The sequence below is a fragment of the Nanorana parkeri genome, unplaced genomic scaffold (genome assembly GCF_000935625.1).
Source record: "Nanorana parkeri isolate BGI_ZX_2015 unplaced genomic scaffold, ASM93562v1 scaffold454, whole genome shotgun sequence".
Classification (NCBI taxonomy): Eukaryota; Metazoa; Chordata; class Amphibia; order Anura; family Dicroglossidae; genus Nanorana; species Nanorana parkeri.
The window spans coordinates 16,853-44,388 of NW_017306722.1; the positions used below are offsets into that span (position 1 = coordinate 16,853).

General features: G+C 40.1%; 1 protein-coding gene across 1 annotated transcript in view; it reads left to right on the forward strand.

Annotated features, from left to right (window-relative positions):
• Positions 1 to 263: 263 nt before the first annotated feature.
• Positions 264 to 27,536, forward strand: part of MAGI2 (membrane associated guanylate kinase, WW and PDZ domain containing 2) — a gene marked incomplete at its 5' end in the record, with an annotated part of 203,533 nt that continues 176,260 nt past the window's right edge. The window contains one exon of the mRNA XM_018560419.1: positions 264 to 402. Coding sequence (XP_018415921.1) covers positions 264 to 402 — 139 coding nt within the window. The remainder of the gene's footprint in view (positions 403 to 27,536) is intronic.

A 27,536-nucleotide genomic window follows, 5' to 3' on the forward strand; every position in this document is an offset into this window, starting at 1 on the left:
GTGTCTATCTAATAAATTCCTTTAGCTGGCGATGAGCTTTGAATCTTCAATGAGGTTCTCTTGGCAGGCATGCTGGTTGATTTTAATAAAAATAGCCGCTTTCAGCAGAGCAAGTTCAGGATGCCAAATTTACAGCTGCCTTGCACAATTACTCTTAAAACTCCTTCAGGGCTAATTAGAACCAGTGGGCAAATTAAGTATATCGATTGCAATTCTCTTGAAATAACGCCCTTCTCTTCCTCTTTATTTTGTTTGTTTCTTAGAGAAATAAATGTAATTCTTTTCAGTGTGCCCTTCTCAAAGTGGTGTCTTTTCTTTTCAGCCACAACACAAAGACCACGTCATGGCTAGATCCTCGGCTAGCAAAGAAAGCAAAACCCCCAGAAGAGTGCAAAGAGAATGGTAAGTTGTCACGGTCCTTCTGGAAAGGGTCCTGTTAACCTCTTCAGTGCCTGGCTTGCATGACGTAACTGTTTAAACATGTTAATGAGCTGCACAAAAAGACATCCTTTTGGATGAGGTCCATTTGTTGTATGGGGGAAGGCAGTCATATGCCCATTCTGGCATCCTGGATTTTTTTTTTTTGTTCATGCGCCGCCCACTTGCTTGTATTCAGAGTCAAGCTTTACAACAAACATAGTTTAATGCTGTCTGGAGCATTAGTCTATCACCCTCCCAGACCCGCCTCTCCCCTGGATTTGTGTGTAATAACAGTAGGGGCTCGGTTCTCTCGAGGAAGATGCAATGCAAGGGGAAGTGTCAGGACCATTTCAAAGGATTATGATCATTATATCATGTAACCTTAAAGGTAAATACTTTTTTCATGTACTTTTTTTAAGCCTGTCATAGGAAACAGAATGATAGAACAAAAATGCACTTTACTGATAAAATTGCATTGAATGTCTTCATTTGGTTGGAAATTCACCTGGCGTATTTTAATTTCACTGTTGAAAAGATGTTTGTGCATATTTAGACATCTAATGGATATTAAAGGTTTTATAGAATCGGTATACATGTTATCAGTGGCAGCTTTCTGTGAATCCCTTAATTATTCTGTGCACAATGCAGAGAAATACCCTTGTACCCTGTAAAGGAATGTGTATAAATGTGCTGCTGCTGTCTGCATCTGACACCTGTGAGCCGTACACCTGTGTGCTATAATCTCAGGATTGCTTCTATGGTAATAACACAGATTGCTTGTTTCTCAAGATAAAAATGCCAACTTAGGAGCTATTTTCACAGTCGGTTACAGCTCAGCATATTCTGTTTAGGAATCATTAGGCTCATTAGAGAGAGATACAGCAATGCTTGTATGCAGAAAAGACCATCTGACATTCCCATCTATCAATTAACCTTCAAATCTGCAGCACTGAGAACGATGTTGTCATGTTTTAACTACTCGGGATGATTTCATTTTAAATTGCTTCATACAACTACTTTGAGAAATGTCATGAACATGTGTAGCTCAGCTTTACATGCCATTGGATTTATTAGATATAGCATATATAATTAGTTCAAAAAGCTCCAGTGTTCTGTTACTAGCAGTAACCAATCAATTTTTACTATCAGTCACATCATTGAAAATTATTTTTTTGTTGCACTTGGCACACTGTTTCTACTTTATAAAGCCAATAGTGAAATAAACTTTAGAAGGTCATGCTTGTAATTCAGCTTGTAATATTAGATTGGTGTTATTGTAGATGTAATCTCCGGTATTCTTTGTTTGTGTAAGCATTGTACAGCAACTTAAAGATATAGCAATGTTTTACAGCAAAAGTTGTTTTAGAATAATTATGTTAGAAAAAAAATTCAGAAAAGTTTACAAAGGACCTTGTAGCCGATGGCTGTATATACATCACATGGTAATACAGGCTATTTGTAAGCATGGTGTACAGGAACATTGTGTACAAATAAAGCTGTGTCTAGCCATTAATTGAAGAAGAAATGGATCCATTCATAACTTTAATGCAGGTATTTATTCAGAAATAATGACTGTGTCTGTTCCAATGGCATTGATATTCCATTTGCACTTCGCTGCATCTGTTGGAGCAATAATTGCATTTAATTGCAAGCCAAATTGATTTATACCTGTAACCACTTTGCACAGTTTACTTTTTTTAATTTAATGGTTTGAAAAAAGGCTTGTGACATACTATGTTTATTTTGTGAACACAACTGCCTAGTTAAAAGTAAATTTTACCTTTTTTCTTTTTTTGCCCAAGACATGTCAAAATGTAGACACTTACAGTCATTATAACTTGTCCCAAAGACTAGGCCAGTATTGTAATATATGTTATGGATCCCAGTATTGTGCAGAGTAATAAGAAGCTCCGCTATAATTAGGTCATGGACATGTGGTGAGCATAAAGTGATAATATGAATGAACATTTATACACAGTGTTTTAAAGTGACCATTTACTGTTTTCACTCAAAAAGCAAAACGTGCTTTTAATGTGCTACTATATTTATATAGTTAGTCAGGTTGAAAAAAGACACACGTCCATCGAGTACTGAAAGTTAAAAAAAAACAGACAAATATGTATTTAAAAATATTGCATATTTTAGAGCTTGCATGTACTTATCATTTTACCCCTTGATAAGATGATCTGTGCATGATAATCACTCTTGATGCGTAATGTGCATAGAGGGAATTTGTCATAGGAAACATGTAGGCTGGCAATACTGACACCGTCCTCAAAATGCCAGTTGCCTGACTGTCAAGCTGATCTTCAGTCTTCAGTAATTTATGGGTCTGGCTAAATAGAACTAAAATTCCTTTCATGCATAAAACAGTTCTGGTGTTCAGCTCTAACGCTAGATGAACAGCATCAAATCCAGGCAACTGGAATGTTTTTAGGAGGTCAGTCATGGCAGCTTCTATGTTTCTCTCATGACATTGTTCCTTTCTATAAAAAAAATTAAAATAAAATCAGTCTTACTACATTAATTGGCAGTTGGTGGTTGTGCTGTGTGTGAGTGGTAGCAGATGATAAGGTGATTCCAGCAGCCATGTTTTTCTGAACACAGTGGTTTTAGCAAAACTGTTAGCAAAAACTAGAGTATGTAACCACAGATTGGATTTGAATGTTTACCCCATTTTGAACTTGAGTAAAAGAACAATCAGAAAATAGATCGCAATTACGATCTGTCTGTCCAAGATGGGCAGATCGTACAAGCTTTTAATTAGCTTACAACCATTGCAAGACAAAGGTCTTGCGATGGTCGTATAGTGTATGGGCACCTTTTAAAAGCTGCATCAAGCTGTAAGTGAATAGAGTTGCCTTGCAGTTCAGAATGTGACATCAGTTAAGAACTAGGAAGGAGGTGTCAGGCTCTTACTTTATTTGCCCAGCACCTGGCAACCAGTAACGTTACTGAGCTGGTGTCAGTGCATCACCCGCACCGAAAGTACCATGCATCTAACCCCCGTAGGGGTTAGATGCGGACACCGTGGACACCAGCACTACCCCCACACCTCAGGAGGCAGAAAGTGTAGGTTGATGTACATCTTGGCAAAATGAAGGCTTATGTGTTGGGGGTAGCTTCTGGGTTTTAAAAGTTGCTGTTTGCCTATACAAAAAAAATGTAAACAGTATACCATCCATGTAACTCCTTTATTATACTGCTAAAACATGGCAACAGTTACACTGTTTTTGTGGACAGATAACTTCTGGTAGCAATCTTAAAAATAGTATTTTTATTTGTTTTTATTCACAAAAGCAAAGAAAACTGTGAAAACATGATCATTCATTACGTTACATAAAATATCTGGCTGTCTTTGGATTAGTTTTGCTCTATAGTGAAGCGGAATGTATGACAGGGTATTAAAAAGCAACGTCTGTTGAAATATGGAATGTTTATTTATGGAGAGATGGAAGCAATGAACATACATACAGTTAGCCTATAAACTCCTCTACAGAGTTACCCTTCCACATAGTCCCCATCACATTCGATGCATTTGCATCTTTGCGTTTGCACCATCATTGCGCCTCAAATCCAATTTTACAGAGCACTCGTTGCTCCACTGTTTTAGAGCTGTTATAACTTTTTGCAGGCCCTTAAATCTCGTGCCATGGATGTAATCCTTTCTTAACCCAAACAGGTAAAACTCAGATGGTGCCAAATATGGGCTGTGGGGTGAATGAGGGACCACTGATTATCCCATTATGGCAATCACTTGATGGCAATCACCTGACTAGTGGCATCAGAGGTTTGTAGGCTTGCATTATCATGATGCAGCTGTATGGCATGGATGTTTTTTCTGTGGTCTATTCTGTTTGATAGCTTTCTTCAGTTTTTGAAGTGTACCAATGTAGGTTTTACTATACACAGTTGCACCTTTATCCAAAACGTCCATGAGAATCATGCCTCGGTCATCCCAAAACACAGTCATCACGGCCTGGCATTTTTGTGCTAATCTGGCAGATTTCATTATCTTTGGATGAGGAGAGCTTGAATGGCACCATTCATTGCCTTGTCAACAATTTTAGTTTCTCCCTTTTGAAACTTCTCTACCCAATACCTAATTTGGCTCACGTCAATTTCTGCATCATCATACACATTCTTTAGTTTGTATGGATCTTGACAGCCAATATATCTTCTTTCGTCAGAAATTCAGTTGCTGCTCTTTGTTTCAACCTTTCATTGATGATTTACTTGGTACAATTTAAAAACAGAAGCACACAATAATTAGCTCCTGCATGCAGTCATATTGATTTAAAATAAGTAGATATAGTACAGTGACAGAGAAAAATCAGGAAGAGTGGTACAGTGTAAAGATCATAAAGAGTGCAGTAGAGTGAAAGCTGACAGCTGACTCCTATTCACTATTGTAATTTTTTTTCACTCTACACTTAACACATTCCTCTGCAAAATCTGTGCAAAACTTATAAAAATCCTATTCTCCTAGTTTTTATTCCTTTTGATGCAAATAGAATTTGGCTGCAAGCTGCACAAGAATTGCGACCTCAAAGGTGGCCATACACTTTACAACCATCGCAAGACCTTAGCCTTGCGATGGTTGTAAAGTACTTAAAAAAACGTACGATCTGCCCATCTTGGACAGGCAGATCGTACTTGCGATCATCGCAAGCCCGCCCCCTTGAGGGGCAGGCTTGCGATGACTGCAATGAGGGGCGGGCTTGCAACGACGGCAAACGGGCAGTGTGCGCGTGCGCACACCGACCCGTTCGTCAGTTGTCGAACAAGCAGGCCACTCACTCGCCGAGAATCGTACGATTCCCGGCGGGTTTTCCAGCCTGCTTGTTCGATGGAAGACGTGCGACCGTACAGTAGAAACGGTCGCACGCCTTCCATACACTGTACGATTCTCGTACGATCGCGGGATTTCCCGCGATTCTCGTACGAGAATCGTACAGTGTATGGGCACCTTAAGACATTGCAAATATAAATAGTGAATTGATTTTCAAAATGTAGTAGCCCATAGCAACTAAAGGTGGCAATACACCTGCCGATTATCGTACGATAATCACGGGAAATCCCGCAATCGTACGATAATCGGCAGGTGTATGGAAGGCATGCGACCGTTTCTACTATACGGTCGCACGTCTATCTTACGAGCATGTTGGAAAACCAGCCGAAAATCGTACCATTTTCGGCGTGCTCGTAAGAAAAATGTTGCACGGGCCGGTGTGATGTCCTAATACAGGATGTATCGGGCTAGGCATCAGAGCATTTGTGCAAGTACGGGTACTCGCCCAAATACTCTGTACGAGTGCTCGCCCAAATACTAATTTATTCAGTCATGTAATGCCATACCGTAATACATTTTGTATCATTTTTTTGGATAGATGGAGCTTTCTTTGCTGGTATTTAATCACCACTGCGGTTATTTTTATTTTTTACCATATAAAGAAAAAAAGTGCCAAACATTTTGGAAAAAAAAATTAACCGTATCAGCCTAAGCTAACTTTAGAAAAAGTGAGCCAGCTGTGCTGCTGTGTATGAAACCACCCCTTCAACAGTAGTTATTAGCACTTTTAGGCTGGGTTCAAACTGTTACACTGTGGTAATTCATTGTTACTGGCACCCCAACACACCATGGCATCACTCTATGACAACACTCTATGCAGCGTGATGCACTGCCTCACAAAAAGGTTCATGCACCTTTTTTGGTGCATTAGGCAGCCCATTCAAATGAGTAGACTGCCTTATCAAATGAGTAGACGCCCACATTAACAAGCAAAATCACACACGTGTTACCATGTGTGACACCAGCTTAAAGGTGCCCATACACCTTAGGAATATCGGCCGATTTTTGTATGCGATCACGTTTTCGTCGATATTCGTAAGGTTGATGTGCAGTGTACACCTGCAAATACTGTACAATCGATTGACTTTTGACTAACCAGCAGGTTAGAAAACTTCAGTTGAACGTACGATTTTCACAAGGTTGGTGGCGTTTCTGTACGTCAAAATTAGTACGATCCACACTGCACATGCACAGACGAAAATACGTGTGGTCGATTACTGCAATTCGTCCAGGTGCTTTCTTCTAATTACCGCTGATCCAACTTGCGATAATCGGGGCAGGATGGGGCCGCCGTACAAAAATCATACGACGGTTCGATAATCGGGCGAAAAGTGGGGCGTATTGGCAGCCTAACTGTTAGCTTAACCTGAAATGTCATCTAGTCTTCATGTGCCAATTGAAATTTATACAGGTGTTTACATATAGCATTATTTACAAGTTTAGTGAATAGGAACGTTACCTAGTATAAACTTAAACAGTTAAAAATAATTGGACTTGTATTGGGGGGGAAAAAATCACTCTCAAAAAGCATTTTTTCTTTTTATCACCATATTTCTCCTAAATTGTCTGTTCCCTGACCTATATTGGCAGTGTCCATGAAATGATCACTGCCTTTGCCCCCAGTTCAGCATCATGGTGCCCAGAGATAGGTCCCTGTGCACCTGTCTCTGGCTCAGCAAATAATGTACATGGAAATCGCTGTGTCCACCATTACTGATTTAATAGCACCCCTACAGATATTACTACACACCAATTTCCAGAGTTAACACTACTGTACGCTATTCCCCGAAGTGTCCCTTTGCCTCGATCCCTGGCTCAGTAGCTCATTCTACCTGGGAATATCCTTTTCCCCATTACTTACTTAGCAGTGTGATGTACCTAGAATGTTTTTGAGTTGGCAGTTCCCTGTATGTATCACTGCCCATACTCTGCAAGACAGCAGTGAAAAAAAACACATACTAGATTTGGAGAATCAATTAGCTCCGTGAATCTGCTGTGGATATTGCACTGTATCTGAAACGCTAATTTAATGGAAAACATTGGTGTGTGGATATTTTTGATTTTTCTTTGATGCATTATTTGTCATGGAAATGTGGAGCTGGAATTAGACATTAGGAAAACAGAAGGCTGTATTTGTTATCCCAAATATAGCGAATGTGTTCATTATGCTGTCTAGGTGTACATCTGCCATCTTCATCAAAATATTTTCCTGTTTATTTTGACAAGGCCAATTAACTTGTATCAGGAGCGGGATGTTTTAGTGTTACAATGTTCTTATTAGCACATTTTAATGTAGTACGTGAGGTAACAAATATTTCCATGCAGTATGACAAAGGGCTCAATCAAGCAATGAACTACATCTTGTTAAAGCTACTCATTGGAATTACTGCACTTTACTAGGCTTTCCTGCATGGGTGACATGCTCCATTCACCTCTCCATTATTGGAGGTAGCTGTAAAACACAGTGTGAAGAAGCACCAGCTTGTTTATTAGCAGTCATTAAAGTGTTCCTTTGTGTTGTGTAAGCATTTGTAAGTACTTTATCAGGTTTTATTCACAAAAGTGTGAAGAGTTTGGAGAAGGCAGGAGAAGTGAACAATTTAGGCCAAAGTAGCTGAACTGGAAAGTGAGCTGAATTGGAGAATTTTTCCAAATCAGCTATGTTGTCCTAGATTGTTCACTTCTCCTGCCATCTCCAAACTCTTCACCCTTTTGTGAATAACCCTGCATATCTTTATTGCAGTTGTTTATGCATTTACATGTTTACAGCATATAAAGAAACGGGGGTGTAGCATTTTGTTGAACAACATATTAATAGAATGAAGACAAAGGCTGTCATTTTTTGAAACCCATTTTTTTTATTAAAGTGGAACTCCAACCACAGGGATCTACAGTATATAAATTCTTAAAGCAAAAAAAAGTAACCTCTTCTAATAGGGTGCAAAATGTTCACATGGCTTCTATTTACCCTATAATCCATTCAGTGTGCCAGATACTACTCTCAGCACCAGACTTCTGGCACACATACAGTGAAGTGATCTTGTTGTTTACCTTCCCCTTTCTCTCCCCTTGTCTATCAACAAAACACCTTGCATTATTTTCACATAATACAATGAGTTCTGTGAATAGACAAGGAGACATGCTGACAGTAGCATCCAGCACACTAATGAATGGATTAAATAATATACAGAGTGATGTGAGCACTTTACATCCCATTACAAGAGGTAACTTTTTTGACTTAAGAATTTGTATTGATCTCTGTAGCTGGAGTCCCGCTTTAAAACATCTGCACATTTTTCCTTTTCAAAAGCTAACTAATTTTGTAACTAGATGAAATAATTAATAAAGGGGAAGTAAAGTGCATGGTAGGTAAGCACATGGTTTGCATGGCTATTGCATTGTTTACCTTAAAGTAATGTGTGTCGTAAGCCGCTATTCAGTATTGTTTACATGTTTAAATATAGAAACCTGTAGATTAGCCAATATAGGGAGTTCTGTATTTCAGCACAATTGCTCATCCTATTTGCTTAAAGAGTAACTCCACTTTAAAAATGTAAAAATGAAGAAAATATTTAGAAAAATAATATAATTGCTGCACAGACCATTTTGTAATTTAACATTGTTAAAAAAAACCCTTCATTTAAAACTGTAGGTGCTGTAATGTTTCTAAAGCTGTCAAAAAAATGCAATACAATATGGCGACCTGGATGCATTCCGTACACAGCTGGTGTATGGAATGCCCCCAGAAATGTCACTCCCTGCTTCTGTGATTGGCTGACTGATTTTCCCGGAAGTCTGCACTAAGATACAAGTATAATCTTTGGCATTCCTTGCAATATGAATTTCATTTTTGCTAAAATTATTCCAAAGGGTTAATTACTACTAAAGGGATGCCAACACTGCACCTTTCTCTATTACAACACAGGAAGGCCACCACCTGGTTATAATGAACCCAGACCCTCCCATTTAGGAATCAGTTTGGAAAGGACATGCTGCAACAAACAGCTTTGTCTTCAGAACAAAAACGGGTAGAAAACTGCAGCAAAGTTTGTTAAAATCCTTGTAATGTACATTGATCACCCAGAGAGGATTGATTTTTCTCCTCAGCCGAAGTGTAATTACTCTTTAACTGTTGAGATAGGATACCAGCCATATGGAGAGTGCATGTACACATATAATTACAAGTTTAAAAACACCTTGAAAGATTTTTTTACTTTGTTCCATTTACTTTGAAAGTACTATTCATTCAACTTCAGAATTTGAATGGCTTTTGTTTTTGAAAGCCAACTACATTATCTCCTCCTATCTATAAAAAAAACTCTCAATATATGCAATCTAGTTAAAGTCACGTTGATTGTCACGTCTTAGGGCCTGGTGCAGATAGTTGCACTACCACTTTAAACATGTGGTAAGTGTATAAACTGTCATTATTTACCCTTGCACAGACACATTTTCAAGTAATACTTGAATCTGTTGCATTGCTTGTCTTCGTGACAGTGGGGTCAGGAGGTAAGATGAAATCTTTGTTGCCTCAAGCCATACAGTGGTGCCTTCTATAATTATCTCACCCTATTAAAAGGAATGGCATTTTCCATTCTTTAAGAAACAGATGAATACGCTACATCATTGTAGCAATTCTACTTATTGATCAAGAGTACCTTCTGCCTATCTTGAATAGATGTGTATTGATAGTTGACAGTTTCTCTACTGACTTGTGCACATACTTTCACTCACTCCTACAATTAAAGTGCCAGAGAATAGTTTTAAAACCCTTTCAACAAAATTTGTTTAATTTGCAGATGCGGATACTTTGGACAAATAATGAAATGGTGGATTGTTCCTGTTCTTAACTTTGGATTTGTAGAGAGGCCGATAAGGCCTGGCTACAGGGTAGAAACATTTGAAGGGGGAAGCTACAACTTTTTCATTTAATCATTTCAGCTCTCACATCTGCATACCCTTTATGAACAATAAATACAAATAAAAAGTTCAGCAGAAAAATGCTGTTTATTTTTACTTGTACAGTTGCTTTAACTGACATCATATCCAGATCAAAGGTCAATATCATCCCTTGTTCCAAAGCTTCAATAAACAAACCAGTAGCTGTCATTTTGACATCTAGGATTTTCTGGCAAAAGTGGTGGTGGGGGAACGGCAGCAGGGGTAGAGGTGTACTTTTTAGTAAGGCATACACCCTATGCCCAAAGTCTGAAACTGATTTAATATTTAGTTATGTGTAAAGATACAATTATTGCCTGTCTGTTTTCATGTAAAGGAAAATTGTGCTTCATTTCCTCAGTATACTGTATTTCACCCTTAAAGTACAATATTCCTTGACTTTTTTTTTTTTTGAATGAACTATTCTTTGTGTCCTCATTTCCTACTGGCATTTCCTGCCTCATGTCCATGGTTGGAGTATGCAAATGAGAGTGACTAATCACATTCAACAGCATTTAGAATGAAAAGGGAAGAGTGCCTTTGCTATTTCAATTTGAAGGAAGGAAAGAAGATATAATTGGCATCTTTCTAGCTTTGGTTAGAATATCATGTCATGTATAATTTTGTGGTTGCATGTCAAGCTTGTATTCATTTTGCAATCAGTTTACTAGTGGGATATCTCTAGTACTTCTTTTTTTCAGATTGTAAATAATATCTTAGCTTGAAATGCCTTAATTTGAAATTCATACATTTTGAAATAATATATCTAGCCTTTCCTACAGGTCCCTTTCAGTTCCTCCTATTTCTTTATCTGTCAGCATTCACTGCAATGAAGACCTACTTTCAAATCTTATGAGGACTGCTACCTAATTATACATGCTTTACTTTTTCTGTATAATCAGTCCTTGGTTTTCTCAGTGCCCCTCAAGCAATATGGCTGTTTTAACTTGACGTTGGATATGTTGTTTTTTTTAAGGCTGAAATTAGCCTATTGAGTGACTTCACAGTAATACAAAAGCTAGGGAAACCTCAGCCACTCAGCTATTTCACAAATTTATACAAATAACACTCTCCAAAATGTGGAAAAGCTTCTAGGTAGAAAGCTTGTTTTACACAATGGCTTGTAAGTTAATGCCCCTGCCACTGGACATTAAAGCAACTTGGCATAACTGCTGAAGACAGTGGACACTATAGAAATGATTTTACATCCTGTCAAACACCCATTCCCTGCAGCCACTACTACTAAAATGTAAGCTGTTTGCAACATGATGGGAATTTTTTCCACAAAAATTTATATTTTAGAAATTTCTGCATCATAAGTACTGACAAAGTTATTTTTCAATAAATAATCCCCAAAACCGAAATAAGGTTTAGACAGATGTTAGAGCTGCTTTTAAATATCATTAACAGTATAGTAGTTGTATGGACATCAGATATATTGCACTTGCACACATACAAGTATGTATGAGTTACACTTATTGCATGTCTGGAGGTGTAATGTATGGTTTGACTGGATTCAGTTATCTTCACTAGCAAAATGGGCTTTGTTATACTCTCACTAACTTACCTGTGGCTGTTGTAGCCTATTACTATTATTATTATACAGGATTTATATAGCGCCAGCAGTTTGCGCAGTGCTTTACAATATAAGGAAGACATTACAATCACAATACAATTCAAGATAAGATGGTAGTATAGCCTACAATATTTTCTTTGGCAAGTGAAGCTGTTCCTATATATGTTTTACAAAGGAATATTTAATCGATCGCCTGCAGTTCAACATGTACACTATTCATAACATGTTGTTAATTGTTCTTAGATTGTAAGCTATTAGATTGTAAACTCTCTAGTGTGTTTGCAATATAGAAGGTAGAGTGGTTAGAAAAAAAGAGTAAAAATACTCTAGTGAGTTTTATACTCCATTTCAATAAATATGTATTGAATTTAGAACAAAGGCTAAAGATTCAGTTATGGAACATTCTGAGGTAAGTTACTGGTTACAAAAACAACAACATATAAGTATATAGAAGAGGAGTTGTTTTGTAGAACACATCACATTAATGACAAAGTAATAATTAACGTTCTTATGATGTAATGTTGAGTTATAAGTCAGGTCAAGTTTATAGCAAATAGTGTTTTACTTTACCCAGATTAGTGTGCCAGACTGGAAGGGTGGGGAGTCGCAACTGGATTATTTCCAAACATTCCTTCATCCAGTTTTCTTGCTTGGATTACTGGTCAACTGTAAAGAGTGGCTTGTCAAAGGAATTAGCTTTTCACTACTTTCCTTTTCTTTGCTCATTGTTTCTTACCTAGATACAATTTAATGCAATGAATCCCATAATTAACTGTCGTGACCATAATTGAGATCCTGTTGTAAACTTACATTGTTGCCTGCTTTGTAGATTTACGTTGTATGGAAATACCTGTCATAATTACCGCAATATACCTCTTTATTTTCATTGCGCATTGTTCACTTCTGTATTGAAAACATTTCAATAAAAACCTATTCGAATAAAAAAAAAGGAATGAGCTTTTCACTAACTTAGAACTAACTGTGATGTAATAGAAGAGTAAAAGAAATTGGGGAATAGAAAAAAAAGAAAGAAGGTGGGTAAAAACAAGGGTAAGAGAGACAGTGAATCCCATTCTGGAATAGCAGGGTGTCTGATGCTTCAACATTTCTGAACAGAACCCTCAGGAATAGCTGCTAATTTTTTGTTTAATGATGGTGTAGAAGCTGAGATGTGTTGTCTGTTGAGTGTGCCCCCATCATAAGAGTAACAAGTGTCCTCCCTTGTTCACAAACCCGCACATGCGTAGCGTACTATTCCTCTCACTGATGCAGCAACGGCTAGGCTCAGCATTGCAGTGACAGGGAGAGTGAGAGCACACTGTGCATATGAACAAACATGAGTGATTGGCCTACAGGTATGTCAAGTAAAGTAAGCTCCAGTTTTCTAAGCTGGACAATGTTTGGAACACTACTGGGGCACTTTGACTGAACAATATTTTTTTTTAAAGTGAACTTAGCCTTTAATTTTACTTTTTTTTTCTTTTTATAGCGCTGACCAGAATTGTAAAAATACATACAAAACCATTACACATCCGCTTTAACTATGACTTGTTGTATATTTTTGTTTAGGATTTATCAAATTCCGTCATATGTCAGGCACCAAAAACCCAGATCCTGACAGTCATAATGGACACCAGTAGATTGTTCCTTTTCTTGACAGAATAGCAGATCATTCATTCATGAAACAGATGATCGTATGTTACAGTCTAGCATTGTGTGCTTTTGTATCTGAAGGCAGTTTACAGCAAATCTTCTCGGTTACAAAGAGCCTTTGACAAATGGCTAGTGTTGAGAAAACAGTGGTCACAAACCTCTTATCTACATGTGTCACCGACTTCATTGTTGGAACATTATGTTCTTTCTGTATATGAAACTGCAATAAATTATATGTTTCAGACAGATCCTAACAGCATTCTTGCTGATAGAATGAGCATGCAATGTTCAGGGATCTAAATTTATTTTAATAGCTTCAGAAGAAAAAAAAAACGCGTTTTCTGGTTTGAACATTTGTCTAATGGAAATGAATATTTGCTTCTATGATGTTACTGGTCATTTTGCCATGAATATATATTTATTTATATTTTTCATTTGTGTTTTGTTTACTCTTTTTAATAATATTTTTGTTTGTTTTTGATTGGGGACCTATGAATACATTTTCAGCCAGAAGGTATTAAGCTCAATATTAGCGCACCAGTTTCTGAAACTTTTTATTTGCTACAACTGCTCAGAGTTATAAACCTGAATAGCAGAACAGACCACACAACACAAACTTCTGAATTGGAGTGGAGGAGAGATCCCCTCCACCTCTTGCAGAGTCTGGACAGATTAACCATTTGTGAATAATTGATGAATTACTTATTCACTGCTTTATTAATTCCCCCTAAAGCTGGCCATACACCTATACATTATCTATAGATTTTTTTCTAGCAGCTGGTCAGATGGAAACAGATTCCTCCATCTACACTAAACTGTGTGGATGGAGGAATCCCCCACTGGGCCAAGCTTCAGTATGTTGCTAGTCGGCCCCGCTGGCTCTTAAAATAAATGAACAATGTCCTACAGACTAAATACGACTTGCCCCCCAACTAAATATTTAGATATCTCCAAATAAAACACTTTATCCAATCGCAAATAAAATTCCTGATAACATCGCCGCGGATGACACCCTTTGAAAGAACCTTTAACCTTGACCCACATACACCAGGTTTGATTTCACAGTTGTACTGCTCCTTACTAACTGGCACGGGTCTACCACAGCATGCCTATATGGACTGCTGGCACACAGACCTAAACTTTACGCTCGACGAGGACACTTGGTCTCAAATTTGGGATAGCACCAAGTCATGCTCCAAAAGTGCTCTGACCCTGGAGGCCAATTACAAGGTGCTCCTTCAGTGGTACAGAACGCCTGCTCAATTGGCTCATTTTGCACCAACTTATGACGGCCTCTGCATCAGGGGCTGCTGCGAAAGCGGTACATTCTTCCATATGTGGTGGACATGCTCAGTAGTCGCTGCATTCTGGCGTAAGGTCTATAAGATCATTTCTGTACTCCTGAACAGACATATTCCACCTAAACCCCAAGAAGCTCTCCTTAACGTAAGACCAATTGGTCCCACTGCTTTACAATTTAAATTGATACTGCAAGTACTATCAGCAGCCAAACGTACGATCGCTAGAGCTTGGATGTCGGATTCCCTATCTATCGCAGAGGTTAAAAATAAAATTCACTGGACGTTTTATAATGAAAAGCTCACAGCCCGTCTGCAAGATAATATGCCCAAATTTGAATTAACCTGGGACCCATGGGTTACACATTTCCTTCCCCCGTCTTTTGATCGCTCATTAATTACCCTCTGATGAAAGGTCTTCTCATACCCATACCCATTTATAACTACTCCAGACCACACTTGATTATTCGGAAAATAGCGCTCTCCTTTACCCCATCCTTCCCTCCACCTTTCCAACATCGCTTTCCCCTTTCCGCCTTTTTCTCTCCTATTCACCTGTTCCTTCCTTAGGTTTTCTTGGAATGCCAATAAGTTCGCCAGACAGACCCCTATGGAAGTTTCCCTCTCATGTTAGCTCAATACGTGGCCAGCTATCTGGTTCACTGATCCATGATTGTTGGTTATGTCACGTTGGTATGTGATACTCATGCCACTAACATGCTTTTCTATACATTTCTGTACCAATGTTACATTTTTGTTTGAAAATGCCAAAAACCAATAAAATACTTTGAAAAGTAAAAAAAAAAAATGAACAATGAACTGCATCCAATCAAATTGTTCAGGTATTTTGACAGCCAGCAAAGCCGACTAGCAAGATACTGAAGCTTGGTCCAGCGGGAGATTCCTCCATCCACACAGTTAGTGTTGATAGAAAAAATGCAAAAGATTCCTCCATGTGACCATAAGCCAATAGAAAAAAATCTATAGGTGTATGGCCAGCTTAAGTGTCGTGGAATTACCCTGTATAGAAAACTAAAAAAAAATGGTTTACAAATGTGTATGCATTGAAGTTTTTGAATAACATTGAGTGAATGTATTATACTTTCCCTTTTAAATAAATACCAAATGGACAGAAACTATTATAAGGCAAGTCCTTTGGAAGATTTTGCTCTGATAGGTGTTATTTAAAAACAAGTAGTTTTTATTTTGCCACCAATGATATCTAGTCGCTGTTAGTGTTTTGCATTCTAAATGCAGTGCAAAGCAGTACATTTAGATTGGTGTTTTCTAGACTTCACTTCTTAAATTGCTAAGCACAATCATAATCTTCAAAAGAAAGTACATAAAAATGAAATTTCTTGTGCAATTCAAGTATTTCTTATAGTGACAGCTTTTCCCGTTATCTTCTGGGTGCTGACTGTGATGTTGAATTTGCTCAAGAGGTCAGTGAATTCCATGTTCACATACTTTTTAAATCCACTTTTCATACAGAAATGCTGCTGGAGGACATCTGTCAGGCGTGTACTTACCCTGTGGCACTTTTCCCAGTTGAGACCAGTACAAAATGTGTGCATCCAAGGTTGACTGAAAATCCTACAGTCATTATGACTTTTTAGTATCGGCATCTTGGCTGGTTGTTTTTCTCGCTGTTAGTTAAGTTCCGGAATATTATGGAGCCAAGATTAAGTAAATGGCTTTCCTATCTGCAGTCACTCAAACATTTTTAAACTGTAATTACAAATTGATAAAAGAATATGTTTATCACTTTGTAAAACAAGCCATTAAAAATGCAATTTGTATTTAGTATTTTAGTGCCTTGAGTCTCTGCTTCCTTTCATCCCAAGAATTTGTTTTGGCTGTAGATCTGAATATTCCCATACTCTGGAACAATAGACTAATATTTTAAGCAAAGTGCTAAAGGTGCCAATTTGCTTTTCAAGACTATAATGACATATTTGTATTAGTTCACCTATCTTGACATAATGGATCTGAAAGAAATCCATGCTGTACTAAGAATTCAACCATGCTGCTTCTATCATTTAATGGATATTACTCTTGGCAGGAAGCCTAAATGATGGTGGGTATTTCAGGACTGACAAAAAGGGAACATAATGCATTTCATTCATTAGATTAGTAATGCCCTGCTGGTGACCAGCAGGTACAGGTCTTAGGTTTGTCTTTTGCAAAGCTCTGAATTTACAATTCAGACCTTATGTTACACTTTAATTGACAGTATTTGCTGTAACCAAAATAAACTAACTTTTCATCATATAGACTTCTCTAAAATAGAGATTATAACCCATTCCTCACTTTGAAGGGAACCTGTCATCAAGCTAAATACTTGATGAAATCTGTATTTTTCTAAGCTACATGCTAGAAAGAACAGATTGGAACAAATGCTCAAAACAGTAACTAATAAAATACACTTCCATGTGCCAGAGTTAATATAAGAGTCTATACAGACCCCACTAATAAGTTATACAGTACATCAAAAGTTTTAAAAGGATACCAGTCCATATAGACTTTTAAGAAGCATATAGTGAAGGAGCATTACATGAAAAACTTAATCTAGAGGCAAAACTCTTTGATATCTGCCACATTCTAACCTTGTAGGGTTAAGCTTTGGGTTTAGGGCAACCATAAGTTAGACCCAAAGTCAAGCTGTTCACAGTACACCAAAAAGGTGAACAGAATGCCAGATTTGGCCAGTTTGCCCACCTGGTGAAGTTTAGAAGTTATTCATTTAACGGCTGTCGGTATTATCAGTCCTCATCACTGGCTAGTTTGTTGATGTTTAGCAGCTAGTTGGAGAAATATAATGTGTGGCAACAGTCCATCGGCAGAGGATCTCCATGTGAAGGTTGTCATGTTTGCACTTTGTAATTTATTTTGTGAATGAATAACCAAGGGTAATATTTACCCCTTAGTCATGTAAGTGGTGATGGATATCTTTGGACCCCCTAATCTTAAAGGGGGCTTCCAGATCCTGATCTGTTCCCCCCAATCCATCGAGGCCAGAAATGTGGGGTTGAGTCCCTCAACATAGTGCCACCTTTCCAGGAGGTGCCCCCTGGTGAGGTACCTTTCCTATGTTAAGGGCATGTGTCCTGACATGGATCAGGAGGGGTGGAGCATGCTTGCTGCCCTTACTTTTCTTAGCCAGCCGCCAAGATGCATCTGGTATGGATTTCGGGGGGGGGGGGGCACTATGGGGGGGGGGGGCACTTAGTGTGCTCCCCTGAAACATACTAGGTAACATGTTCTGCAAAAGAAGAGTGCACCCCCTCAAAATCCATACAACATTGGTTCGATAAGGATCTGGTTTGCATTTTTAAGGGGGACCCTATCCCAAAAAAACAAGTAGGCTGCCTTCCTAAAATACATACCAGACCCTAACCCCAGATTGGAGTCAGGTATGAATTTTTAAAGGACAAAACAAAGTGGGGTCCCCAAAATCCATACTAGACCCTTATCCTTGATAAGGGTCTATGGCTTTAGATGGAAACCCCAGGCAAAAAAGTTGGGTCCTCCATAAAATCTATGCTAGGCCATTATCCAGGCATGCAGCTATGCTGGCCAACAATAAAAGGTACAAGGAGCGTGCCCTCCCCCTTGAACCATACCAGGCCACATGCCTTCAATATAGGGAACCTTACCCGGCCACATGCCCTCAATCAACGTACCTTGCCAGGGATCCCTGCACAGGAAGTAAAGGGATGTCTTCCCAATGGGATTAACAAAGTTAATGAATATTTATTGAACATTCAGAGCCATAACTGATATCAACCATTCTTTCAGATTTTGAGCAAAATGAGAGTGATAGTGAATGTCAGAAAATATAAAATCAGAGGTTGCTTTCAGTGAAAGCCACTTTTGCTTTGCTTTCCTGTAAAAGTTGAGTTTAGCTCTACTCCTAATCTTCCCTACTAGTTCATTAATGTAATGGTTAGTCTCACTGGCCAATCAGAAAGCAGAATGGGGTTATAGCCAAACCTTTACAGATTAAGTTAAGATGTGGATATAGCTACAACTGCACATTTTTGTAGATCTGCTAATAGTTTTGACCTGTTTATGGATTATTGTATCATATGCTGGTTTTGTTCAATAAAATGTCACAAAGGAAAGGAAAGAAGGAAATAGATACCCCCGCACTGCAACAATTAAGTGCATGTTTTCATCTAGGGACAACAATAACAAAGATATACTCACCTGAACCTTGCAGCTGGAGGGCTGTTAGACTGGTCCCTGGAGCCTCACTCCCCCTCTGCTCTGGCGGTCTAAGGTCCTGAGAGTTCTCACTTTATATACAGTGTACAAGATGTTAGGATGCAGAGGGGCATTCCATTGCTGGAGCAGAGGAGGAGACAGGCTGCAGGGACCTGACTAGCAGCCAGTCAGCTCCGGAGTTCAGGTGAGTATATATTTGTTATTTTCCTCCCTTGATGAAAACGGGCACTTAATCCTTGCATTGCAGGTAGCCCCATTTCAAGGGTTAGAATATTTATGCAGTGGTTGGAACATTTCCTATTGTAGAACATCCCTCTTTAAACTTTATCCAACATTAGCAAACAGTAAGAAGAATAAAGCATTTCAAAACGGTAAAAACAAAAACATTGTATTGCCAACAGGAAGTCCAAAGGCAAACAAAACTGAAACCAAACTGGAGAAATAGACCAGCGCCATCCGCATTACTTTAAAAGAGGAACCCTGTTTTATTTCTGTGAGTTGTTGCAGTCTTACTCCCAGCTTTTCACCTTCCTTTATAAACAGCCCCAGAGATTATATTTTTGTTTGTTCTGCTAAAATCAGACCCACAGTAATTACCTTTACAAAAATCTAATCAAAAGCAGCCCATAATAAAATAGGTTTCCTTGGTCATGTCAATTGTGTTGTTCTCTATCCAGCCAGAAAGTGGAGCTTTAAACTTCTTTTCCACATTTTTTCTATCTCCTTTGCTCTGTTGTTGCATAAAGCCTGTTGTTTACAGAGCTCAATAGCTTAAACAAACAAGTGGGTTTAGAGCAGGGATTTTTTTCTCTTATTGAATAGCTTCATCTGACGTTTCAATTAGACAGAGAAAGCCTGAAGGCAAAGAGCTTTTTCTATCATCTCTTTAGATCGCCCACAGTGCTCTAGGAATGCTGTGCCATGTGTTTGTACTTCAAAGACTGTACACCTATAGTTAAAAAAAAAAAACATACAGTAAATGTGACACCACTGAAACTCAAACTTAAAAACAAACATTTTATATAAATTTTACTTTTCATTATAAATAAAATGTACAATGTTACAAAAAAAATAAAGAATAGAGGGATAGATTATATATGTTACCTTTTGTTTATCTAGGGTATGTATTACAATGTATAATATTTACATTATAGTAGTTTGAAGATTCATTTTCAAATATGTTAAGGATATAAATAAGCATTACATCATCCAGTAAGTAAATCTTGCCACAGACAGGCAGGTGTCTATCAGAAGATGATAGGACTGCTGCACTGTACTAGCTGTAATGTTGCGTTCTTCTCTTGAACTCAACTGTACAAGGGCAGTAAAAGTCTTTGATTTTTCTCAACCTAAAAAGAATAGATCACTACATGTATAGTTGCACAGAGATTTTGCACAGATGAGAAAAAAAAGCACCACTGTCCAATGCCCCCATAACTTCTTCCCCCCTTTGAAAGATACTGTGGAAAAACCCATTTTTGCTGGAAGAAGATATCACCTATATAAGTGCATTGCCTTGTGATTTAATGAGGGTAGGAGGAATGTCACCTCTGTTCTGATATCCAGGTAGTCATGGGGATCAGTAGCGAAGTTAATAGTTGAGACACCAGGGAGTAACTAGTACACAGTGGAGTTATTGTAGTGGAGGTGTTGTATTTTCATTTTCTTGTTAGAGACAGGTTAACTGAAATGTTGAATCTGTGGCTTACAGTAGTGGTGCTTTGAATTATTTACTTCCCAGCTGGTAGCAACAGATATTAGCTACAGGCAGACGCAGACCTCACCAGCGTAAAGCAGAAAGGGCAGTCAAGGACCTTTTAAGGACACTGCTCTTTATTTAAATAGCTGTATCACACAGAATTCTATATATGTTGTATATTGTTAACAATCAAAGGGCTAACGTTATCAAGAATAACAATATTTGCATAAATCTAATATAGATCATAGTGTACAATATTTACACAATTAGACTAAAGCTGGCCAAGCATGTAACATATTGATTTTACAGATTTGGGACTGAATACAATTTTGAAATTGTTTTATTAGATCTAGGTAGATTGTAAAGAGTATGAATTGCAAGTAAGATTACGTGAATTTTTAGAGCCAATTTATATTTTGTCGCTTTTTAGGAAATTTGTCAAAAGTTATCAAAAAGCAAGTATGCCCAATACAATGGCGTCACAAGGGGGTGCGGGGGGTGCAGCACGCACCCGGGTGACACCATTGGAGGGCTGACACCAAAAAGACTGAGTCGTTTTGGTGTCACGCCCTCTAAAAAGTCAGGCACTCTGTCATGAATCGAGAGCCTGACAGTGTCAGGAGAGAGGAGGGAACCCGGCGGCATACCTCATCCTGTCGGGTAAATGTCCCCTCTTCTCTCGGCTGGCATCCATCACTAAGATGGCCGCTGGCAGGCGTCAATTAGATGACCGTGCATGCGCAATGACATCGCGCATGCGCATGGTGACGTCACGCGCATGCGTGATGACGTCACAGCGGGGTGTCACCTGGTCTCTGCTCCGGGTGACACCCTGGTCTCTGCTCCGGGATGCCCCTGGCCCAATATACTAGTGAAGGTTGGTTCACAATCTCATTCTAATGAGTGTTTTAAAGAACAACTCTGGGTAAAAATTGTCATAACCCTTGCAGTGGGGCTGCAAGGGTTAAGTGCTGCAAGGTTCAAAAATAACAGCTATATTCACCCGATCCTTCAAGCTGGCTCGCTCTGATAGCACTCCTTCCTTCCTGCCTGTCTTCTCCTCCACTGCAAAAATGGTATGTCCCTAGACTTCCTAACATCCTATACATTGTGTATGGAACGTTAAGACGCAGTGAGCTTAGACTGCTGGAGCGGATAGGGAGAGAGGCAGAAGGGACTGGTCAAGCTGGCTCAGAGGATCGTGTGAGTATAACGTTCTTATTTTTAACATGGACAAAAATGAGCACTGGTAGTCCCTCTGCAAGGGTTAAGAACATTTTTACCCAGGGTTCTACTTCAAGTTATTTGTTTCTGTCTAGAACTGATTAAACGTCCACAGAAACAAAAATATACCTGTACACATTTAGTTGCAGTGTATCCTTTCATGCCTAGATCTAATAAATAGGTGATTGGTCCACTTTAACTATTTAATTCTAAAATGTTTAATTCTGAAACTAAAGTTTTAGTAGTTGATTAGAATAATCCTCACGCACAATACATTTTGTTCCTGCAAAAATAAATGACAGTTCTTTTCAACTTGAAATAGGCAAGCTGTTCTCATCAAACAAAGCAGACTGATTCAGAAATAAGGATAGGAAAGATAACAGAAATCACCATTATTAACCGACAACATCAGTAAACATTTTTATCCAAGAATGATTTTATACACGTACATTCATAACTTGTGAAGTAATCACAGCAGCAGTGCCACCTGCAGATTCATGAAATTACACATGGGTATATATTTTGTAGGAGTTATATACTCATAATTAGGATCTGTATGTAGCTTCTTTATTAAATGTATTTAGGTAAGCAATGACTGTGTGCTAATAAAACATATGTTTCCATTAGGGATGGACCGATACCAATACTAGTATCGGTGCTGATACCGAGTATTTGGGCGATTACTCATTCTCGCCCAAATGCTCTGATGCTTACCCTGATACTGGAACTTCCGGTCAGAGGGAGATTTCTCTGACAGGAAGTGCTGTGAGGGAACATGGAGCTGGCTTCCCGGCCAACCAGGATAACTCTCCGCCCGTCTTCCTGATTGGCCAGGAAGTAGTCTCAATGCTGATTGGCTACTCGGCAATCAAGAAACCAGGTGGCGGATAATGACATGCCGCCTGGCTTCCTGATTGCTTAGGAAGCCGACTCCACGCTAGCGGAAGTACCGGTATTGCTACTCGGCGAATACCGACATACAAATATTGGTACTCGTACTCGAAACCGAAAAACTGGTATTAGTGCATCCATAGTTTCCATCTTTATGTCTTCAAACATTGCAATCAAGTCATTGCTAAAAAAAATTCTGATGTAAGCTCAATTCTTGGGGGTAAAATTACCATCTTTCCTAACTACTCGCAAGCCTTTTCCCCAGCCACACAAATTGTTAAAGCTCCAGAAAGGCCGCTATGTCCATAGTTTATATACATATAGGTTTACTCTGGATTTGTAATTCTGTACAGCCATATCTATCAAAACCACAAAGGTATTTCCTGGTTCAGCAACGCAGCACCTTTTCATCTCTGGTCTGCTCACTGGAGAGTGAGTAGACCTCATTATTGCTATCATTAACAGGAAAGTGATCTAGGAAGTAGTAGAGCTTTCTTCCTGACTGTGCAGTATTGTAGATGTGTGTAAGGCTTCAGTTACATAGATGTGTATAGTGTGCACGTCTATGCAGAAACCTGCACATGGGAGGGAGCAGGTGCTGCATGTAGCCTCATACAGGCTTCTCTACATCTCTATGACAGACAGGACACGGCTGCACACAGCTATACCCCAACCCAAACTTGCAAATCCATACAGGTACAGATGCATACCCTTGGACATGCAAGAAAGGATCTGTGGGGAAAACAAGCATTTTGGTGGTTTGAAGTCTCTGCACTTCAAGCTGTGATAACTAAATGCATACAATGGTAATAGCTTCTTAATTACAATTCAACTCATATTGGAAACAGCTATAAGATATGTAAAGAGTAACATGTTTGTCATTTAGTAGTTCTCATCTTGCATTAAGGACACCCAGACAGGCAGTAGTCACTAAAGGGAAATGAAGCATGACTGATGGTGAAAAGCCTTAGCGAGTATCTCACTAAAATAACTTTCTATTGCAAGGGATGCCTAATGTTTGACTTGTATCTCTTGAATGTGCAGTCATAATTATGCATCATATAAAGCCATATAAATGGCCGCTGTAAGCACTTTAATTCAGCATTCACCCTTGATCACTTATTCAAAACAATGTACTAAACATCTGCTTGGTGTGTTTTAAAGATTGATTATGAAATTGATGGTGATTAGTTGGACATATGTGCTGTAGCTGGAAGTCAGAGCTTTCATGGGAACAACAGATTTAGAAGAGTTGCTGTATTAGGATTTTATGCGAAACCATTAACAAGGTTTCTTGTTTTCCTCTTGAATGAACCATCTGTTTGTTAAACCAACAAATAAATTAGAGTTCCCCAGTCTTTTTTGTTCCTGTCCCCCTAGGACAGGGTGTTATTTTGCTATTTGGAGTTTTTTCGGCTCATTTTCAGTTTTTCTACTGCCCCAGGGGAGTAGAAATGGAATGGAGGAACAGGTCTTCCAATCTGCTGGAACTGAAGGCGGTGTTTCAGGCTCTCCGTTTTTTTCGGGACCAGATTCGGTTCAGATGGGTCAAAGTGTTGGTGGACAACGCCACGGTGGTGGCATATATCAATCATCAGGGGGGCACAAGGAGCCCCAACATGATGCGTATCCTGGCGCTTCTGATGTCTTGGGCAGCGCAGAACCTAGAGGGCATTCCCTAGTGGTAAGATTGGAGAAACGCACCGCCTTACCGGTCGACAATGCAGGTTCTCTTAAGGATGCGATGGATCGGAAAACTGAGCACAACTTGGTGAAGACCTACACTTCCTTGGGAATGGGCCTTCATCTGGCAGTGGCCTTATCCTTGGTATCTCGCACATCCAAAATTTGGATGGAAGAACTGGAGGACAATATTAAGAGGGGAGTGAGTAGACATAGGCTCCTGGACAAGGTGGAGAACATCAAGCTGGCATCAGAATTCTCTACAGAAGCCTCTGACGATCGTATTCAGTCTCTGGCCAGAGGCATGGTGTCCTCGGTTGTGGCACGTAGGGCTCTTTGGCTCAGATCTTGGGGAGCTGATTCCTCCTCCAAGAACAGTCTTTGTTCCCTATCTTTCCAGGGGGATATGCTGTTTGGCCTGGAATTGGATTCCTATATTAAGAAAACTATTGAGAGCAAGAAGGCCATGCTTCCACAGGAGAGAAGGAGTAGGCAAAATTATGGGGATGGGAGGCCTCATCAGGGCAACTCATCCTTTCGGGACTCCAGGTCCTACAAGGCCGGGAAGGACTCCTCTCGGGCATGGAGGGGTGAATCTGGTGCTCCCAGAGGTGGAAGAGGCAGAGGTGCTGGACCCTCCAAGTCAGGAAGTACCTTTTATGAAGGTGTCGACACCGGAGACATGAGGGTAGGTGCCCGATTGCAACTATTTTCGGGTCTCTGGGCCAGCTCGGTATCAGATGCCTGGGTACTGAGGATCGTCGAGGAAGGTTAAAGGCTCGAATTCAGATTTCTTCCCCCGCAGGGCAGGTTAATAAAGACCAAGTTGCCAAGAGAACCAACGAAGCAGCATTTAATGTTGGAGTATGTAGAAACCCTGTTGGCCCAAGGTGCCATCGCGTCGGTTCTGGAGAATCAACGGTTCCAGGGATTCTATTCCCATCTGGTCTTGACTCCCAAGGCAAAAGGCGGTTGAAGGCCGGTCTTAGATCTCTATCAACTCAACAGGTTTATATCATTGAGGAAATTCAAGATGGAGTCCCTTCGAACTATCGTGAGGGTGGTGCATCCACACATGTGGATGGTCTCCATAGATTTGAAGGACGCATACTTCCACATTCCCATGGCTCCAGAACACCAGAAATTCCTCAGGTTTTGTGTCAATCACAGGCATTACCAGTTCAGAACCATGCTATTTGGCCTCAGCACAGCTCCCAGGACTTTCTCCAAAGTTCTGGTTACTGTCATTGCAGAAATTCGGAAGCAGGGGGTCAACATATTCCATTACCTAGACGATATATTGATCCTGGCAGCTACAAGAGAAGAAGCAATATTCAGCAGAGATGTCAGCATAGAAGCCCTGCAAGGGTTCGGATGGGTGCTGAATATGGAAAAGAGCAATCTGAATCCAGCCCAGAACATGGTGTACTTAGGGGCCGAGTTCAGAACCAGCATGGGTGTGGTTCGACTATCCAGGGACAGAGTTTGCAAGATCAAACGGAAAGTGGAGTTAGTCCAGTCACGCACACAGATCACAGCCGAATGTTTCATGAGTCTGTTGGGGTCCATGTCCTCAACGATAGGTCTTACTCGATGGGCCCAATGGCATATGAGAGTGGCTCAGAGTTCCTTTCTCCACCAATACAAATATCAGTACAAGAAGCAGCAAATCAGGATATTGCACGATATCAAACGCTCTCTAGTGTGGTGGTCCCAGGACGAGAACCTGCTCCAGGGGTTCCCATTGGGGAGATTCCATGGGTTACCATCACCATGGACGCCAGCAGAATGGGCTGGGGAGCTCATCTGGATGGCCTGTATACACAAGGGATGTGGCCACAGGAATGGAGGAACAGGTCTTCCAATCTGCTGGAACTAAAGGCGCTGTCCAGGCTCTCTGTTTTTTTCGGGACCAGATTCGGTTCAGATAGGTCAAAGTGTTGGTTTTGGCATATATCAATCATCAGGGGGGCACAAGGAGCCCCAACATGATGCATATCCTGTCGCTTCTGATGTCTTGGGCAGCACAGAACCTAGAGGGCATAAGAGCAGTGTATCTCCCAGGAACACAGAATCTGGTGGTGGATTACCTCAGCAGGCATGGGGCAGGCCACAGGTGGACCTGATGGCCTCGGCCGCGAATTGTCAGGTCAGCAGATTTTTGTCGAGAGTTTTCGACCGGAAAGCGGAGGGACAGGATGTCCTATCACACCCATGGGACTGCACTCTCGCATATGTGTTTCCCCCATTTTCAATGATCATGTCAGTGCTCCAGAGGGTCGAGAGGGAACGTGTAGCGGTCATTGCGGTGATCCCTTATTGGCCCAGGCGCCCATGGTTCCCTCTCCTTATGTCCCTGAGTCGCCAGGATCCATGGACGTTCCCGGTATCGGAGGACCTTCTTTGTCAGGGGCCGATTCAGCACCCAAATCCTTAGGACCTTCGTTGACACACTTTTGAAGTCCAGGAAGATGTCCACTTCTTCATCCTATTATCGTGTGTGGAATGTGTTCTCGGCATGGGCTGGAGATAATTGGGTCGATCCTGCTCGCCTTTCTCCTAAGGCTGTGCTGGAATTCCTTCAGAGAGGTCTTGAACAGAAGCTGAGTCTCAACACCCTCAAAGTGCAGGTGTCAGCCATTTCAGCTATCACCGGGGTCTGATGGTCGCAGGATTTGCATATTGCTAGATTTCTGAAGGCAGTGGGGAAGGTTAACCCCCAAGCTTTCGGGTCCTCCCTTTGAACCATTAGAGGAGATTTCAGTACAGTTATTGTTGTACAAAACAGTCTCCTTAGTGGCCTTGGCTTCCGGTAGGAGAGTGTCAGAGCTCCAAGCCTGCAGTTGTGTACAGCCTTTTCTCATCTTTCAGGAGGATAGGGTTATTCTGAGAACTGTCCCGGAATTTCTACTTAAGGTACAATCCGCTTTTCATATGAATCAGGATATCGTGTTGCCGGCTCTCAATTCACGGGGTAGAGACGGCTGCCTGGACTTGGTCCGATGTCTCAGCATCTATGTGGAACACTGTATAGAATGGAGAAAGTCTGAGAGGTTGTTTGTTGTCCCAGCAGGA